The 21235-nt window shown below is 38.2% G+C and overlaps 1 protein-coding gene across 6 annotated transcripts in view; it reads left to right on the top strand.

Moving 5' to 3' along the window:
- The first annotated feature begins 3854 nt into the window (after positions 1–3854).
- Positions 3855–21235, top strand: part of Musk (muscle associated receptor tyrosine kinase) — a 104558-nt gene continuing 87177 nt past the window's right edge. For all 6 annotated transcript variants that reach the window (XM_020173801.2, XM_020173798.2, XM_020173797.2 and 3 more), the window contains exon 1: positions 3855–4023. In XM_020173801.2, the coding sequence (XP_020029390.1) occupies positions 3945–4023 (79 nt within the window). In that variant the 5' untranslated portion in view covers positions 3855–3944. The remainder of the gene's footprint in view (positions 4024–21235) is intronic.

Raw genomic sequence — 21235 nt, 5'->3', positions numbered from 1 at the left:
TTTTGTTGAATCATTCAATCAGCATATCACACCTTCATCTTCCTCTCTATTACAAACACTGACTACATTGCATCTCCACCACTTGCCTCTCTAAGATCACCTCCAACATACCAATGTAATACAGGAATGTTTTCAGACCATGGAACCAAATGATTCTCTGTGAGCTGTTGCTCACACCCCTGAATCCAGCACTTCTTCCTTGTTCAAAACATCAGTCTGAAAACTGGTCAGATGAATATGTTAATTATCTTGATTGAATGTTTCTGCACTGTATACAAAGATCAACATCACATTGTACCTCATGATACACACAAATATCATTGTTAGTCACAAATAAACAGGTAGGTAGACTGGGGGGAGGAAATGGAGAGAGCACATGAATATGTCTGTCTCAGAAGACTGGTTATCCTGCAGAAGGCCACTGTTAGGCATCACTGGAGGAAGAAGTTGGTTAAATAAAGAATTTTTTAAGAAATTTTTTGAGTGTGTGTTGGGTAGGATCATGTAAAGACAGATTGATATGATTATAATGTTTTTTCATTAGCTTATTAACATGATGGATTACAACAATTGATTTTATAATGTTAAATCAGCTTTGCTGATATGGAATAAATGTCACTTGGATATGGTAAATAGATACTGTGAATCTTTTAAAATTATATTCCAGAACACCTTTTTGACTCTCCACATTTTCTGCAATGAATGACAAATATCCTGTCTGAGGGTTGGTATCAATGGGAGGGAGGGAGATGTAAGGAAAGGCTGTAAGAAAGTAAATGTAGTGGAATTATTATGTTCTAATGTATGAAAATGGGAAAATGAGGCTTGTTGAAACTATTCCAGAAATGGGGGGAAGGGGAATAAAGGAGAATGATGGAGGGGGTTAATTCAAGTATGATATATTGTAAGAACTTCTTAAATATCATAATGTACCCCGAGTACAATAATAACATGGTAATTTTAAAAATCATTTAATCTGCAAGCAGATTAAAAAAAGAAAAATTCTTATTAGCAATGGGATCCAGTTAAATAAGTGTAAATTACAACAATGAAATACCATTCATATTCTACTTAAATATAAAAATTCAAAAATAGTAAACATTGAAGAGAGTGTGGGGAGCTGGGTTGTCTTATACACTACCGTTGAAGAAGGGTACAATTTAACAATTTGGCCAAACCTTTCACAACTTCAAATTTTCCAACACTTCAATCCAATATTTGCGGTCGGCAGGGTTTCCCTGAGAGAAATTTTTCACAAGGATGAAAAGAAATTTTTACAGGAGTCTACATTGCAGCACTGTTTGGAACAGCAGAAAATTGAATTTCTGTGCAACCAAAGGCATCCCAAATACTCACTAGGAAGCGAGAAATTAAATGTATCACCATACATTCATGGCTTTCAATAGAAATAGTGAAGTGTGCACATACATGTATGTGTCTCGCTATGGTTTGAACATGACTTGCTCACTGAAACTCATGTAGGAGTTTAATCCCAAAGTCGTATGATAATGATAGTAAGATAGTGGAAAGGTAATTCAACTGTGGTGTTTAGAAGCTAGACCTCTGGGAAGGGATTAGGATTCAATAAGGTCATTAGAGAGAGTGGAGTCCCCATGACCATATCCAGGTATTTCAATAGTAATGAAAACCTAACACAGTCTTTTAGATTTATTGTTCTCTCAAAAAGGCAATTTGTGGTAGCACATTGTGGCATCCATGGAAGAGCACCGTGGAGTGTGACTTCCTGAGAACTTGTTGCAAGGAGAGTAAACAGCCCACAGGCCCCAGCTGGCAGTGCCTACTCTAAAACACACCCTTCCTGGGCTTCTCCTAACCTATGACTGAGCATGGTGAGAACAATTTCTCTTACCATGAACAAGTAATTTGTCATTGGTGATTCCCCAAGGGCATGTGGGTGGGACTTTCTCAAGCTGTGCTGAAGTTTGAGTTCTTGCCCAGCCCTTATTCCTTCTTTCTCTTTTTTTCACCGGGGAGAGACCAGCTGTACAGTCTGACTGTTCTCACCTCTCTCCCCTTTACTCTTCCCAAGTGTTTCCCCTGAAAACCTCTGGCATGTCTCTCTCTACCTTGGCGTCTGCTTCTCTGAGGATACAAGCTGACACTTACACAGAGGACACCATTCACAAAGGCCTTGCCACAAAGCAACACTACATATTTCTACATGTGTACATGTGTGTGTGTGAACACCCTTGTGGAAAGATACACAGCAGGTTAAAAACTGTGATTACATCTGGGTAGGAAATTCACATTGGACAGTGGTGTGGTAATTTGAATAAAGCTGAATTATTTATTCATATCTCTGGTTGTATAACAATAAATTACTTCTGGAAGGTTAGATAACTAAGCAACAAAAATGAGCGAGTGCTACCATGGGAAGGAGAACTGAGTCACTAGGGCAGATGTGAGAATTTTATGTTTACTGTTTATCTTTTTATTGCAGTGTGCATGAATCACATTTTAGATTTTTTTTGGCAGTGCTGGGATTTGAACTCAAGGCTTTGGGCATTCAGGGCAGGCACTCTACCACTTAAACCACATCTCCAACTCTTTTTACTCTGGTTATTTTGGAGATAGGCTATCACTTTTTGCCCTGGCTAGCCTGGATCACGATCCTCCTATTTTACACTTCTTGCTGAAGCTGGGATGACCTGCATGCTACCACATCCAGCACAGTTTTCCATTAAGATGGAGTCTCACAACCTTTTTGCCTGGATTGGCCTGGAACTGATTCTCCTGATCTTAGCCTCCTATGTAATCTGGGATGACCGGTGTGCACGTGCCCAGCTATTTGTTGAGATGGGGTCTCTGAACTTTTTGCTTGGGCTGCCCTTAACCTCCATCCTCCCTATCTCAGTCTTCCAGGTAGCTAGGATTATAGGAGGGAGCTAATGGCACCCTGCCATATTTTAGTTTATTTTAAAAAGTGGAAGTGATAAGTGGCTTTGTCCTCATCACTATGGTTTGCATGCATCCATGACCATCATTTCAGCACCCTCTTCCTAAGAGTGTGCCCTAGTGGAATACCCAATGTCTCCAATTCTTATACCTCTGAGAGCAGGCAGGACGTGTGGTCTCATGCAATCTACATGTGAGGTGCTGACTGCCTTCTAGTCAGTCAGGTAGCCTGGGAAAAGGGCACCATCAGCGGGTGGTTAACTATTATAACAGAATCATTGATTGTAAAAGATGAGGCTAACAAGGCAGACAGATTTCAGTAAGTCCTCTTATCAGAAAGACTTGCATATATTTGAATGTGATAGGAGCCACCACAGGTTTCTGTGCAGGAAGATTTATCTGAAGATCTTAGAGAAAAACAAACACAAGCCAGGGAGAAGATACAGGATGATGGTACGACTACCATCCAGAGAAGATGCATGCCTGAGGAAAAAAAGGTGGAGTAGATGATACAAGTGTGAATAAAAGGAGGGGAAGAATTCAAGGGCTATTTAGTTGGCAAAACCTGTAGGCATTAGGATGGGTTGGATGTGGAGAGTGGCATAAGAGAGGGAAAGGAGTCAAAATAAATACAGCTAGGTTTCTCATTGGAGTGTAGGAGAGGTGGTGGGCTGGAATCAGAAGATTTGGAAAGCCATAGCTCAGGCAATACAGTGATAGTTGCAAAAAGCTTCTGGTATTGTCCTTCTGCCACTGTCTTAAAAGGGATTCTGCAGGGATTTTCTTTCCCTTGTTCCTCCAGCCCTCCACTTGCATTACTGGCCTAAGTGGCCACTCACCAGCTGGCCGTGTCCATCATTACAGCCAAGTCTGAGAATTCCTGATTATACTTAGAGCCTGTGGAGCTGCTGATACAGTCATTAGCGGAGGACGCTATTGTAACAACCTATGCTTTAAAATGTAAACCGTGGGGCGTTTTCCTTGCGTAGTCCAGAAGCAGCTTTCTCGTGTGTGAGCCTGGATTAATCATGAGAGAGTTTGTCAACATTCCACTGGTTCAGATTCTCACCCTGGTGGCCTTCAGCAGGACTGAGAAACTTCCAAAAGGTTGGTCAGAGCGATCCTGTCTCCTTGTTGCAGTCCTAAAGTGTGCATGTGTGTGTTTCATGACAACTATGATTCATAGTATAGGTGGGCTTTGGTTTTAGTTGGTGACATAGGGTGCAATGTATACTGAAAGGGTAAACTATATACATATGCAGTGGGGGGATGCCAAAATCCCCCTCTTAAATTCTGTGACAAAAAGTTTAGCCATACAGTGCATGCAGGGTCCTCCCTTCTAGGGGAAATGTTAGCAGGTAGACTGCAAGTCATCAAGGTCTGTTCTGCTTTTGTGGATGTCAGACTTCAGGGTTGTCTAAACGTACAAAGAAAACCTTTTCCCCCCAGGTTTTCCAGGAATAAGCCCATCCGCTTCCAGGTAGTCAGAGTGTTCTGCTACTGAACAGAAGTCATTTCCACTTTCATTTTTACTTTTACCACATTTCTCATGAATGTTAGCTTTTAAAATTCAGAAATAGAGGAAGACGCACACAAGGTGCCTATGCCATGAGAGCCTGAAGACAGCAGGTTCTCAGTATCTTTGAGGCTGGAGTCCGGATCTGGCTTGGCAACAGACTGCAGAAGTTTTTTTCATAGGCTTTGGAATGTACCGGAAATAACACCACCTCAGGGGAAAGGAAAGCAACTTAAGAAACTGACAAACACCTGTCACAGTAGCGAGAATGTCCACAGCGATATGGTTGCTGGCTAGTGCATTACAAACCTGACACCATCGTATTTCAAATCAGGAAGAGTGGCAAATACGTGATTTGTAAAGTGACTGAGGACTTCACTGAAATCTTTTTTTTAATTTAAAAAAAATGGAATTTTTTACTTTTAAGAAAACAGATTGAAGGGTATCAATTAAAGAGTTTTCACATGAAATGTACTAAGTGCAATAAGAACAGTTCTGTGTTTCAGGACATGTTCAAATGAATTATTTTTCTTTTATGTTAGTTTATCAAAGTACCAAAACATTTTGTTCTGTGTAATGAGTGCAGTAGCATCTGTATGCAGGGAGGAAACAGATCTTTAGATTTGGTGGGTCAAAGAAAGTTCTGAGCCACAAGATCCAAGGTTCGTATGCAAATAAGGTACAGCTTGCTTCCCAAATAACCAGATTATAGAGGTTTATTTTTATTTTTTTGCTTCTCTTTTCCATTTTACTTGAGTCAAATGATACCTTTCCATGTAGTAAAACATTTCATTCTCAGCAAATACTTTAAGGAACTTCAGATAAAAGAGAATCTAGACTTTTTCAAATAGCTAATAATAGCTGGAAATACTTAACATTGGCTTCAGATTATTTTAATACTTCCTGATCCTACAGCGGATGTCCGATGAAGCAGCACCTGGATGTTTGGACTGTCCTGAGTCTCAGCTAGTTACTCTACACTAGGCAGTTACATAAAAGTGACATGGATAAGTACTGAAATTTACTGAAGTCTAGTCTGATATGGAACAGAATAATAATCAGAATTTGGTGCACAAATATGTTTATAAGAACATCTCCTAATTCAGAGTCTAAAAAATGATTTTCGCTTTCCAAACATTACAGATTAAGCCTTAATTCTAGTGCACAATGCTATCTCTATTTTAAAAATATCCAAATACCATGGCATTGAGTTAATACTGTCAAACATCCTGACTTTTAAATAAAAGAGATTGCTTGTTCAACTTTGTCTCTTATAATTCATTTGGTGCTCTAATTGCATTTTAAAAATTTAAACATGAAACAATATTTTTCCTAGTTTACTCTGTTTATTGTCAAAATCAAAATCAATGTGGGTTTAACATCAACCTTAGTCCAAAGCACCTTGCCTAAGAAAGAAAAAACATCCACTTAAGACACAGAGCAGTTCTGAAAATAAATAACATTGCAAAAACATGGTATTTAACATTTTGAATGCTGAGGTATGGACTATTATCAGTAGAAAAGAACCAAATGAATGTGTTGTTACCTTAATAATCCTGACAGCTCCAAACTCCCCCACTGTTGTTTTCTGTATTCTTGGCAAAAGGTAACAACAAGAGGAGTTCTTTAGATGGCAAACTTTCCCAAGTCCTTATCATGATTAAAATCAAGGGTACTACATGATAATAGATTGCAAAATAAATGGACGTATTTTTTAAAGGACACATAGGGCTTGGAATAGTGTTCAGAGTATTCTTTTCTAACTGTATACCATTTCCTCAATAAAATTAATGTCCAACTTTGTAGAATTAATAGTTTATTGTCTTTGTTTTAATTTAATTGAGATTCCAAATGTTTAAAAACAAGAGAAACTGTCATTGCCTTTTTGGATCATTTCCACTAATGAGATTTTCAGGGATGAGCTCAAATTCATAACCCCAAGTAGGAGAATTTTAACAGACTATCATGGAAGAAAGTAGCCAGTGTTTTGTTGAATACGTGCCTCAACCACATACTTTTATAGCACTTACTATTTTATTAAACATATGGTAGGATATTAAATTCCACAAGGATAGAAATTCATGTAAGCAGCACTGAGTTTTGGTTGGTTGGTTTTTTTAACTATGCACAAAGATCTGTCAAAATCCCACTCCCCAAATGACCCTATTTACTATGATACCTAGGAAATTTTGAGTCTAAGTGATTTATCTCTAGATATATTTAAGTTACCCCCTCTTTTAAATCATATGTGCACAAGGATAGGACTTGCAGATTGGACTTCTAAGTCAGTAGAGACACAGCTGTCACTGAAATAAAGGACAGCAAGTTTGGATGTTTTATAATGACGTGTGTTGGAGGCATTACTCATTGTGTGTTTAGAGAAACAGAGTTGCTTTAACTATTACTGACTTTAAAGAACAGAAAAAGCAGAAATGTTAAGATTTCTTTAATCTCTATCTTATTTCCCAAGGTGAAATAGGTAACTCATCAGTGAAATAGGACTTGAGGTCATTGGGGGAGAATGACAGTGAGGGGAGGGTGGGGACCTGAGGGAACTGGTCCATCCATCAGGGAAGATAACAGAAGGATCCTTGGGCACAGGAGAGGACCCAGCTGGGGTAGTGGGGACAACTGGTTTATAGAGGCCCTGATTTAAACAGTTGTTTCTCTTTATCCAGCAATGCTAGGTGAACATAACAGTAATGAATTAATTCAGGATAAGTGCTTTCTAGGGTCAGCTAAAGAAATAGAGGGTAAATGAGCTTGGATTACATGGCAAAATACCATAAGGTGCAGGTTGGATAATGAAGGAAGTGAAACAAGGGCAGTTGAGATCAAGTTTCCATTTTCTAGTCTCCAGTATCTTTCTGTGTGTCTTTAGAGAAAACACATGTCTCTATAAGCCTTGGTTTATTTATAAAAGGAAGAAGAACCTACTGTAATCCAGTGGATTATACATAAGAATTTTCACGAGACCATGGCTTAACCCAAAGGAACACCCCAAGAGAGGAAATTTCAAAAATTTTAACAAGTTGGATAAAACTGCCTATGCCCAATGCCATCTCTAAAGGGAAGGACCAAGGGTATAAGACATTAATAATATGACATTAAGAGTTATTGAGTATTATTATCAAAGAATGCTAAAAGTCATAAAGATATAATAAAAATAACTTTTACTTCATTACATCTCCAGTTAAATAAATGTGCCAGTTCCTAAGAGATATTAGATGATGATAAATATTTAAAATTCCCCATACCAAAGCATTTACTCATACTGAAAAAAATACTACATTCATGATATTAGAGCAACATGAATATTTTCCAAGGTATTGGCTCTAATATTCTAAAACAGAAAGGAGAAATAACACCCGGCTTCTTTGTGCACCCAATCATTTGGTCATGTCAATCAGAAGCTACTCCATCAGAAGTTGGCGAATCAACGTCCATGTGCTAGAGCCTGTAAAAGAGGAAGGCGGGGTGGTATCATGTCCTACTCATCAAGCAGTTGGGATCCAAGTTAAGTTCTCTTTGGGTGCAGAAAAGTGTTGTGTTTATTTTCACGTATTTAATGGAGTCCTTAGTGAGAGGAAAAATAGTGCCATCGTTTAAACAGGCCCTGGCTGAGATGAAAGCTGGAAAGTAGGGTGAACGTTAATAAACAATTTGATACCTGAACAAATAGCATTAAATACAGCTATGTGGCTATGTCAGTAAAATTTTGAAAGCAAATTTGGATAATTGTGGAATGTGGTCAACGTGGGTTTAACCAGTAACATTCTGCCTATGAATACTGTTATTGGTATACGCCTCCTTTTTTCTCTGTGTGTAGCCATTCCTGTAAGGCTCAGTATATCTTACAATTATAAGATAGGAATTTTAAATCAATCTTAACCCTGAAATTCAGCTCTATTGCTTCCTGCTTTGATAATGTTAAGCAAGTTATTTATCTATTTTTATTTTTTTTAGCGGTACTGGGGCAATCTATCACGTGAGCCACTTCACTTCCCTGTTCTTTACCTATTCTTAACCCCCCTGCCTCATCTACAAATGGGAATGCTAATTGCATCTACCTTTATGCTTGAATGAATAATGAATGAAAAATAAAATGATGGGCACAAAGCAAGTTCTTCATCCATGTTAGAGGCTGATATTATTAAAAACAGTTAAATTCCACCCAAGACTCATGTCACATTATAAGAAGGTATTAACATAATAAGAGACACTTCACATATCTGTCCATGTCTAATATTTCCAAGACTTTCTAAAATTTATTTCTTCAATCTTAACTGATCTCAGTAGTTTGTGTCATCTCATTGGAAAGATGGTAATAATATTATTACCATAATTATTATATTATTATATATTTATTATAATATATTATTATATATTATTATATTATTACCAATAGTAATAATATAATTACTATTACCTCTGCCACTTCTGTATCTGTGTACTGAGTGGAAGAAACTAGTGAATAAAGTTTATTTTTATAAAACTAATACATGGCATTAAGATTTATTTTTAAAACACAATGTATATAAACTTAAAACAGAAAAAGTCACTTGATATATTTTCTCCCATTTTTTCTATGTATCTTTTCTAAAAAGTGTGATAATGTTGCTTATGTAATTCTGTTATCTGCCATTTTATCTAGCACTAAAGCACAAGCGTATTCTATATTATTAATTTCCCTCAAAACACTATTTGCATAATGTATACATAATATCCTATTTAGGTAATGGTGTGGTGATATGTGTGGATAGATAGACAGACAGACAGATAAGTAGATCTCCACCTATCTGAGAAAAAAGGCCCAACCCTTTGTTGCACTTGTTGATTTTTGCAGTGTAAATACTCCAAATTATGGCAATTTCAGGCTATTAACAAATACTGAAGACCTTAGTTAGGAAACAGCATGGCTAGAACCATCCTTATGTATTACTTCTACATAAGCATTATTGAGTATTATTATTAATGAATCCTAAAAGTCATAACGATATCATAATAAAAATAACTTTTACCCATACATTAGATGAAAATAATCTTAAGAACATAGATAATAGTCAATTGTAGCTAAATAGGAGGTGATGGATTTTGAGTATTATTAGCGCCTTATTGCTTTGCCGTTGTGAGGATTAAACACGTGGCCTAAAGCACGCTAGGTGAGCTCCTCCCCACCCACTCTGAAAATCTAGGTTTGGAGGCAGTCTTCCATTAACTTTGCCCTGGTTGGCCTCAAACTCCTGATCCTCCTGCTTCTGCTTCCTAAGTAGTTGTAGTTACATATGTGTGCCACCAGACATGGCTTGCTTTTGGTTAACTTATTTAGTTATAAACTTATACAATTTAGTTTTTAATACTGTCTATATTTAATCATTGTCTCACAAAATTCCTGAAAAATTGGCAATTATCTCCTGCAAGCCAGTGTAAGGCAACGGTAGCAGACCATAGTGGGAAGACAAAACTATCTATGTGCCTAACTCTTCTCTTCTTTTACTATGATTAGTGCAAGGTTGTACGATTAATTTATTTTGTGCAATGAAAGCCACCTATATGCCTTTCTATACATGAGATTATTTGTGATAGATTCTAAGGATAAATATTAACAATAAATTTGAATGTAATCCAGAGACCAGGGTGCAATTGAACAGTCTGTGTGTCTGCAAATTATAGAATCAAGCAATGCACAGTGTACTATATAGACCATGCACAAATTTAAATGCTTTCCATATATCCACTTATTTAATCCTATGACAAGCCTATGTGCAGGCTTCATCATTACCTCTATCTGCAGCTGAAGACAGCAAGATTAAGTGTGTGTAATGTCTTGGGGGAGTTCAGAAGTGATGGAGCTTGGATTTGAGTTCAGACCCTATGCTAAAGTATCTGTTTGCTCAATACTGAATATACCCAACGTCAATCAACCTTTGAGCCCTCCATTACCTACACCCCACAGGCATAATATAACTTTGGTTTTCTTTTTATCTCAATATTTATTTGACTGTATTGTTGATTGCTTACTTCATTCATTAGTTGTTTAGAGAAATGCATGTTTTTCTAAGAGATTGACTTTCTCAAACTTCATCAATCATGTACATATCTATATATGTGTATAGCATATGTCTGTGTATGTACATATTACATATATATATCATCTTTTCAAATTTTGAGACCAGTCACTTCATTAAGAAAAGAAAAGTTAACACCACAACCTCTCTCTTCAACCTTCTACTAGCAAATAGAAAAGCCTACTTCTGCATCCTCTTTTCCAAGGTGGGATTCCTTTTTCCCACTCACTGTGCCTTAAGAGGACTCTTCTCCAATTCATGGTTAATTCCTCTTCCTAACTCTGAATTTCATGTTTGTCTACTTTCTCAGCAATCTGTTTCCCTTATTTTCCCTTTTTTTAACTCAAATATCTAGCACTTTTTCCTACAGGCTTCCAGTCAGCATTTAAATCCACCCTTGTCCCTCTACCCGCCCTCTAGTGCCATCAAGTCTGTCTTGTGCTTTATATGCTGTCTCCCCTCCCTCCATAGCCTTCCTTATCCCCCACTGGCCTTCACCCACTGCAGCCTGGCTTCTGCTGCCCAAGGACCACTTGTGCCTCAAAATCAACATGGCACCCTTGACAGAGAACTCAGGGAGCATCTTTCTAATGGACCTTATTTTGTAATCAAATGCAATGGATTTGCATCTTGGTGAGAGCAAAGTCAAAATAAGTATGGCCAAGAAATATGAGTGGAGAAAGATTTATTACCTTAATCAGGCAAGGAGACCACAGAAGTTATTTCCAAAGCAATAGCTTCCTGGAACATAGGAGTTGGGGAGATTTTATTCAAGGAGCCTATACATATTCATACAAGAAACCACCTTGGGATTGGGCACATTCCTCAGCAAGCTCAGTTTAAGAGGTACATTAGTGAGTGCGCTCAGTTTCAGTGCATGGTTCGAGAAAGAAACATGGTAGACATTGAAAATGTGGCATGCTTAGCTTTTCTTTCTTCTTTGCTACTAGGGTTTGTACCACTTGAGCCATGCCTCCACAGTGTTTTTTGCTTGAGATTTTTTTTTCCAGAGGGTCTTGCTAACTTTTTGCAGGCACATACCTCAACTGTGATCCTCATGATCTCTGGGATTGCAGATGTAAGCCACTGCACCAGCCTCACTCCTAATTGTCGAGGGGTCTCTGGTGGGGAGGCCGTTCTTCTAAAGCTGTTCACAGCTGAAATGGGGATATTGTATCTTTTTAGTTGGAGAGTGACAGTCGCTTGATGCTAAAATGAGATAGGTCTTAGGATCACTGGGGGCGGTGTTTAACATCATAGCTTGAGTTTCTTTTGTAATTGTTTCACTGCAACATTTTAAGGCGGACCTAATTTATGACATAAACCATGAATAAAATTAGTAGTAGACATTCCTAATTTTAGTAGACCAGAAAACACAGACATAATGCCCTGGAGAAAGCAGGAGAATAATCCTGAAAATAAACCCTTTATTCCTGGTGCCTCTTGGGATCGTTGTTGAAATCAGGATACTTGACTTCGAATCATTCCAAGATGGGTTTTAACTTCAGCAGAAGTGTTATTGTAATCACAAGAGACGTTTGCAATGACACAAAGCACTCTCTACTACTGGGCATGGCCTCCCCAGAGTTAGTTTTTCTGCCTCTTTAACAGGCACGTTGCAGCAACTGGCCTTAAGTGTAGTGGTCAACCCCAAGACACAGAGTGTAATTGTTTAGAGAAATAAGCTGTGGCCCTTCTTAAGGGGCCCAGCATCTCACCAATAACTGGCTCCAATCCCTTGCCTTTCACGCACATATAAATCAAATGGCTTGTTTATGTCTGCAGACCTGATGCAGACACACTCATTAGCATAACCTCTTGAGTTTATCAAAGGCTTGATTGCATGCCCACCCCATTCAAATAAATCAGTCTCTTGTCCTTGGAACTTGTCTTACAAAGTTCCAAATTTGGACCCAAAATTTGGATCTGAATACAGGAGAAACCTGCCTTGCCTAGGAATCCCACAGTTGCTCCTGGGGTTTTGAAGGGTCCGCCTGGTAAATGATCAGTTCTTTTTGGGGGGGTGTGGAGGCAGGGGGAGGCTATGCTGTCCTTGAGAGATTTTAAAACTCAGCTATTTTACCATTTCTTTAGATACTGTGTCTTTCCCTTGGAGACTTTCTAGCCCTTTTTAACCAAAAAATATAAAGTCTTTACTGTGTTTTTATCTGAGGCCTTCTTAGGTGGTCTTGCAATCAGTGTATCATGTACATATTGTAACAAGGTTCCATTTTCCAGACTTATTTGTCTCAAGTCCCCCTCAGAATTTCTTCAAAAACTGTGGGAAAGTTTCTGAAGTGTCCTTTAAATCCAAGACTGTATAGTGCTGACTATCTCCAAGAAGGTTAGGTAATAAAGTATAGGGATTAGGAACCATAGGATAAGTACCTTGGTCAAGTTCACGTACATGTAGGTTTTGTACAAACCCATATTCTCCTGTCTCTGGCTTCACTGGAAGGATGGGAGTATTACAGGGAGCCCTGCAGCACCTCATTGAGCCTCATTAAAAACCAGTCAGCACAAGGTTGCTATTTACTCAGTTGCTCCATATGCAATGTGGTGCACATTTTCACAGCATTCAGGCTATATTGGAATAATTATTTTTGCCACAAAGCTTGAAAAGTTCTCCAACATAACCATATTAATTCTTTCTGCTTTTGTCAGCAGAACAGCACAAACTGAAGAAGCTTTATAACTGAAGAAGCTTTATATAAAAAGAAAAGGACTGTGGAGTGGTCAAGTGGTAGAGTGCCTGCTTAGCATGTGTGAGGCCCTGAGTTCAAGCCCCAGATCCACAAAAAAAGTGAAAAAGGAAGGAAGGAAAGAAGGATGGAAGGAAGGGAGGGAGGAAGGGAGGAAGAGAGAGAGAAAGAAAGAAAGAAAGAAAGAAAAACAGGCACCAGTGGTGGTTCACACCTGTAATTCCAGCTATTTGGGAGGCTGAGAGCAAAAGGATCATGGTTCTAGGCCAACCAGGGCAAAAAAAGTTCATGAGACCCCATCTCAATGGAAAAAAGCTGGATATGATGGCACATATCTGTCATTCCAGCTATGGCAAGAAGCTCAAAATAGAAGAATCTTAGTCTAGGCAAAAAAGAAGATCCTGACTCCCAAATAACCAGAGCAAAAGGACTGGAGGTATGGCTCAAATGGAAGAGCACCTGCCTCAGAAGTGCAAAGCCCTGAGTTCAAGCCCCAGTACTGCCAAAAAAGAAGAGAAATTTTTACCAATTTGCTATGTAGTAATACTCTTTTTGCCAAAGTTTGTGGTTTTTTTCTCATATCATGTATGATAGTGTCCAGAAACTATTTTAAAATCATTCAAAAACCATTCAGTCATGTATTACCTTTAAAAGCATGGACTCAATTTTGAATTTTTTTCTGAATTGTTAAAGTTATTGACAATTTAATTTATAAACACTAAATTCTGACACCTATTGGTTTAGTTCTTATTCATCCAAATGTATTTTTAGGTATACTAATATATATTATATGCACATAAAATATATAATATATATTATGTATGTTTTATATGTATATATATATATATGTAATAACCACTTAATTATAAATTGCAAAAAAATAAATAAAATAACAAAAACCCAGTCAGTCACAGGCTTCATCCCTACTCTGGCTTCAGATTTTAAGGGTATTGTTTTATCAAGGACAGCTGTTAGTGTACTTCAAGACATCCTTTACAAGGTTTGACACAGGTTGTGTGTCCCATTCACCCTTATGCTCAGCACTTGGGTAGGACATGAGTTAGGATATTCTCAGGGATAGTCTCGGGAACTCTTAGTGTTTCATGACACCCGCATGATCTCACCTCCACAATTTCTTCCTTAGTCCCCTTCTTATGGTGATTTCAGCAGGTTTAAAAATTCTGTGTTCTTTCTTGTATAGAAAGTACATAAATCATATTCACCTTCTTAACTTCCTTAGTTTACCCTTCCTTTCCCATTAGTGACCTCCCCTTAATCTGATCTGTTTTTCAAAATATTGTTTGTATTTGAATTGGGTCTATATTGCACATATGAGAGAAAACATGCGGCCTTTGACTTTCTGAACCTGACTTACTTTACTTAATATGATGCTCTTCAGTTCCATCCATTTATCTGCAAATAACAAAATTTCATTCTTCTTTATAGCTGAATAAAATTCCATTGCATATAAATACCATATTTGTATACATTCACCAGTTGTGGGGCATCTTGGCTGTTTCTATAGCTTGGCTATTGTGAATAATGCTGCAATAAACATGGGTGTGCAGGTGACTTTATTGTAACTCAACTAACGTTCCTTCAGATATATCCCTAGGAGTAGTATTGCTGGATCATTTATTATTTTTAGTTTTTTGAGGAGCCTCTATACTGCTTTCCAGAGTGGTTGTACTATTTACATTCCTACCAACAGTGTAGGAAGGTTCATTTCCCCCCACATCCTCACCAACATTTGTTGTTATTTGTGTTCTTAATGATAGCTATTCTAACAGGAGTGAGGTGGAGTCTTAATGTGGTTTTGATTTGCATTTCCTTTATGGCCAGAGATGGTGAACATTTCTTCATGTGTTTTTTGGCCATTTGGACTTCTTCCTCTGAAAAAGCTCTGTTCAGTTCATTTGCCCATTTCTTTATTGGGTCATTGATGTTTTGGTAGTTTAGTTTTTTGAGCTCCTTGTATATACTGGTCATTAATTCCTTTTCAGAGGTATAGCTGGCAAAGATTGTCTCTCATTCTTTAGGCTGCCTCTACAATCTGGTAATCATTTCTTTTGTTGTGCAGAAGCTTTTTATTTCATGTAGTCCCTTTTGTCAATCCTCTCTCTTAGTTGCAAGGCCATTTGAGTTCTATTTAGGAAGTTACTGCCTATGCCTATAAGTTCCAGTATATTCCCTGCTCTTACCTGTACAAGCTTCAAAGTTTCAGGTCTTATATTAGGGTCCTTAATCTATATTAGGTTGATACTTGTGCAGGATGAAAGTCATAGACCTAGTTTTAGTTTTCTGCAAGGAGATACCCATTTTTCTCAGCAACATTTCTGAAGAGACTGTCTTTTCTCCATCATATGTTTTGGGTGCCTTCGTTAAAAATCAGGTGGACGTAGCTGCGGATTCATACCTGGGTGTTCTATTCTGTTCCACTAGTCTTCATTTCTGTTTTTGTGACAGTACCATGCTGTTTTTATTGCTATATCTCCCAGTACCCCTTTTATGTTACATTCTGTTTCAAAGAGTGCCTTTTTTAGTATTCAACACAGTGGCCCCAGTATGAAGAAAGAACTCGACCTTCTCTCCAGATATATCTAAAGTAACAGGGGGATCCTCAGAGGAAAACCAAGAAAGGTGGGGAGCCTCTTGGCCTCATCAATGTTCTTTAAGAGAGAACAGAAAGGAGTTGGGTTTGTTCCCTACCTTTCCCTCTCTGAAGACTGGTTGGGCATTCCCTTTCCATGTCCCTCTGCTTGCACGATACACACTGGGTTGGTCCTAGCTTTCCTAGTGGCTAATAGGCCCCATGTTGGAGGCTGGTGTTGCTCACCCAAGATGGCTTCTTTTTACTTCCTGGATTACATGGAGGGACTACATGGCAGTTTACTTGTTAAATTTCTTCTTTCTTCTCTTCAGCCACATCCCTGATTTGAAAACCTTATAGGCAATCTCTACCTGTTGAGAAAGATTAGTTTCAGGATACTCAGGCAAGTTTTGGAGTTTCCTTTGGATCTGAGGAGCACTCTGATGTATGAAGTAATTGTCTGAGATTATCTGGCTTTCATTCCCTTCAGAATCCCAAGGGGTATATTTTTAAAGACTTTCCCTTGACCTCTGCATAAAGGCTGAAGGACTCTCTCCTGGCCTCTGCTGAATTTCCCTCAGTTTGTTGAACTGACTGGTCAGTTTACTAGCTTCTTGCATCCTTATAAGGAGCATCTTCATAAATGTGGTTCACCCTTCTCCTGTGTTCCGTCCAATTAAGAGGGATCCCTGGTACCACTCTTTCCTAGGTCTCCAAACCATGCTGTTAGGTTGATTAGTGTGCTGCTTGTCAGCCTCTTTCCTGGCATCCACCAGCTGGATTTTCTTCTCCTATCAGAAAGGCAGATGGGATAGTTTGACTCTCTGCCCATGTTGGGTTGTGAGTTGTAAAGATAGCCCTCGTAAGAGTAATAAGTGTAACTGGGTGTGCCCTCAGACCCTGGGTCTGTGCCTTCCAGTAGTATAAGTCAGAGGTAGCAAAAGGCACAGACACATAAGCTTGACCCACCCTTCTGCATTTGGAACTTTTCAAAGTGGAAAACTTCCCTCTCCTCACTTGTCATTGGCCCCATGTCTATGGTACTGTCAGGAAGACGAGAGAACACATATTTAAGGGAGGGTCTAGGCACAAAGGCTCTGGGAGAAACCATCAGGCAAGGGGACTGAGGTTGCAGAGGGCATGGAGGAGGCTGATGGCCTGCTCAGCAGACACCTGAGAGACTAGTGGTGGTCACCTCTCTCTCTGAATTCAGGGGAAGGTGAAGCAGGCTGTCCTCCTCTGGAGTACTTTCAAACACAAAGAAGGTGTTTACCTTTTCACCCAAAGGCTTAACCTTCACCTTATTTAGTTTACATTTGTTTTGGAGGCCCTCATTCTGACATAAGGCCACAAAACACTGCCCATAGAGAATGTCATCCCATTTCTTCTCCCCCTAGAGAATAGATCTAGTTGCAAGATAGTGTTATAATTTAAAGAATTGTAATTTTCAGGCCCACCTCTCCTGGTCTTCCAGATTGTATTACATAATGTGTTATAGACTAAGACTATCTGTTTCTTAGTCATTGGTGAATAGCCAACCATCTCCCAATGATGGAGACACCCAGCAGACTCTCTACTAGTATGGACATCTTAAGGTCTATAGTAGCTATCAAATGACTGAAAAGAGAGAGAAAGAGAAGAACAGAGAAGGTGGGGGTGGGAGGTAGAGAGAAAGAGAGAGAGTGGAAAAAACAAGAGAGAGAGGGATAAAACACAAATCCCACAATTCTTTGCATAGGTATAAATTTTGAATTGATATTTTAGAGCAATGAAATCAAGAAATTATACATCTGGGTTTTTCCAAATTATATTTTTAAATAATGCAAAACAAACGAACAAGAAAACACACAGACACAGACAGACACACTGCACTTCCCTGTAGAGTTCCTTTACCATAATGTAGATTTGGTAGGTGAACACATCCTCTCCCAACCTTAACTCACCAGCAGCTAGAACAAGGAAAAAAATACAGATATTTTCTTTTCTCTGACTTCTTCTAAGGCTTTTTATATTCAGGAGTCCTGTTCAGGCTTCACTCAAGACTGAGACTCCCTTTCATCTCCTGAACCTCTGGTGTTAACCTGGTCAGATGTAACCTTACAACCACCCAGACTTCAGGGCCGTGCTGACCTCTGAGGCTTTGCTAATACATCCAATTATTCTCCACTCTGTTATCAAGATTCTGTTAGCTGACTCATGGGTCCAGCATCACTCACCAGTCCAGGGAAACTTCCAAAGATTCAGAGCTGCTGCCAAGTTCACCCAAGACCATGATGGTTGTGCAAGGGTACTGAATCAAGACCCCAAGAGGATGTTCCCCTTACTGATTCAGGACTCGTTTCCAGAAGTATAGATGGTTGACCTGGGATGGAACCCTTTTGTTCACTGCCTCTCCTGTTGGAAAGCAAAAAACAAAAGCCCATGAGCCTTCAAGGGGAACATTACATCTGGGTCACCAACTGGTAACATTTTGGTGAGTACACAGTCAACAGATATGAGTGGAGACAGATCTAGTACCTGTAGCAGGTAAGAAGAGCTCAGGAGTTATTTCTCCCCAAACAAAGGAAGTATGGAGGTTTCACTCAGAGAGCACATCCATATTCACACGGGGAAGCACTTTGAGAGCAGGCATATGCCTGAGCACGCTCAATTCAATGTGTATATTTTGGGCACACTCAGTTTAAGGTCATAGATTGAGAAGGAAAGATGGCAGCCAGGAATACTTCCAGACATGCTCAGTTTCTTTTCCCAAAAAGGCTTTAGCTTCAATCGAAGGACAGGATACTTTGGTTGTTTTTGTTCATTTGTTTGTTGTTTTTTGAACACTTTTACTAACATATGTTAGATGAACAGAAGGGTTTTATTGGGACATTCCATATGTACTTGCAATGTACTTTAGTTAGATTCACCCTCCATCATTCCCTTTCATCCTTCTCCTTCTTAAACAATTTCAACAGGCTTCATTGTTCTACTTTCATTCAAGTACGTAAAGTATACTGACATATTCACCCTCTTTTACATGCTCTGTTCACCCTCTCTTCTCTCACTAGTAACTACTCCCATTATCTACCCCAGCAAGACCTGTTTTACATTTCTGAGCAAAGGACACTTTGAGGGAGCGTTCATATAGGAGTTTGATAGCATTTGATTTGTCCTGCTTTATGAAACACACTCTGTCTTGGACTCTGCTGGCTCTGCTTACAACTCTGGCTTTTCATTTCCATTCTCTTTTTTAAGCTCTGCATTCTCCCCACCCCTTGTAAATGTTCCTGTGTGCTTATTAGCTTTGGTCACCAATCTTCTTCCTTCCTCAGGCCTTCACATATGTTATTGTTACCAGGGCCCCTAGCCATGAAGCCTGGCTCTGGGTGTGAATGCTTGCCCACACAAAGAGAAGATGACATACTTTATGGAGAGAAGTAGGAACATGAATTTATTTAAAGTTTTGCCCAAAACTTGGGAGACAGAAATTCTCAATCTGTCTTTATATTGTCCATAGAAGTGTCTCAACTTAGACAATATGGGGGGGAAAAAAGCAATCAAGAAATATGCATATGGACCACCTGTGGGTGGTCCACCCTCACTCCCAGTATGGAATTTTCTAGGGAATCTTCATTTCTAGTATCCCAGGTATGATTTTCTGTCTTCAACATTCTTCTTTTTGCTGCACCAAACCACATGCAAATCATCTTATATGTAGGAGAGAGTGTGGTGTGTGTGTGTGTTTCCTGCTATATTCTCATTCCTAGTAAATTGTTGCTACTTTTTTGACATCTATACAGATACTTCAAACTATTGCTATAATGCGTCATATTTAAAAGACTTTTCTAATAAATTGTACTTACATGTTTTAAGGATTTTTTTATGCTTACCCATATAATAGTAATTTTAAGATATACTATTGGTCATTATTTGCTTTTTTTTTTCTTAATTTAGGGTTTTGCATCTTGCTTTACTTACATCAGCATGTATTAGTTCAATGGCTGACTTGGGAATCTTTCTGTATTTTATATTTCATGCAGCTTTTATGTTACATGAGAATTCATTCTTTCTTAAAAATTTAAGGAACTTAGCTGAAGATACTTGGAGTCCTCAAGGTTGGTTGTTTGCTTTTCAGAAGAGTTCTTTGATAATGTAATCTCTTTCCTCTGTTGGTCTTATCAACTATCTAACCACAACATTTTCCCTATCTTCTGATATATACTTTCTCACTATAATTTCCCCCTTCAGAATACTTTTGATTAATACAGTTTTATTTCTTTTTTGATGTTAGAATTATTTAGAAAAACATAGGTTTTAAAATTCTTGGTCACTTGGATTTTATATAAATTTTTCATTAGTGACTAGTTTTATTGACTTGTAGTCAAAGATGGAATGTACATAATCTGTGAAGTTTATTACATTTTTAATATTCACTGGAATTTGAAAAGACATGTCATTTAGACAGGCTTAGAGTTTGATGTGGATATCTAATCAATTTTATTAATTCTGTCATTCTGTTTGCTACATATGTATTTATATTCTTTTTCTTGATCTATAAGTCAGATGGTGATGTTTTTTGTTTTATTTTAAATTTTTACAGATTTTATTATGGTTAGAAAATACAAACTATGTAATAAATTCTTTGAGTTAAGTTAAAAAATCTTCTTTATATGTTAGGAAAATTTCAGTACTCTTGAATGATTCATTTGTGCTTCATTTAAAAAATGTATTTTCCAACTACAGTGTTTTATAGATGTACATTAGATTAGGCTGCTAATTTTTATGTTTGTGTCTTCCTTATCCTTATTACTATTTTTCTTTGTCTAATAATTTCTGAAGGGATTATGTTAAAGGTTTATATGATGGTAGCAAATTTTCCCATGTATTCCTTTTCAGAAATTCCTTATTCAGGAATATGGTTGTGTTCATTTAAGCAGTGCATGAGACTCTGTGCTTACCCTGGGATATAAAAGAGGTTTAGACATGGTCCCTGACCCAATGCTCAAGGTTTCAATAACTGAGTGTGGAACAAAGACATAGAGAGTTTAAATAGAGTCTGTGTGACGAGTGCTATAAAAGTAACATATTCTGGAAGACCTAAGGGTAGGACAAAGACATTTGGTTCTGTCTAACAGGTCAGGAGAGGATGCTTAAAGTGGAACTTAAAAAGGAGTAACAATAAAGAGGGAGATAAAACACTCCAGCCACCACTTTCCCCTGCTTGCCAGAGATGAACTTGCCTTTCACTTCACTGAAAAAGTAAAGTTTCTCCAGAAAATGGATGAGTCTTTTATGGCTAAATATTAGGCCAGTCTGTCAGCAATTACCCTGCCTCTCAAATATTATTCCTACTACTTCCTTGGGTTTGATATGTACCTTGCATTTTAACTAAAATCGTGTTATAATGTGTTGTCCAAATGTAGGTATATTTGGAGGATAGGATTTGCATTTTAACTAAAGT

This window comes from Castor canadensis, chromosome 13 (genome assembly GCF_047511655.1).
Source record: "Castor canadensis chromosome 13, mCasCan1.hap1v2, whole genome shotgun sequence".
Taxonomy (NCBI): Eukaryota; Metazoa; Chordata; class Mammalia; order Rodentia; family Castoridae; genus Castor; species Castor canadensis.
The sequence above is the reverse complement of the archived record's forward strand: the minus strand, read 5'-3'. Positions and strand labels throughout refer to the sequence as shown.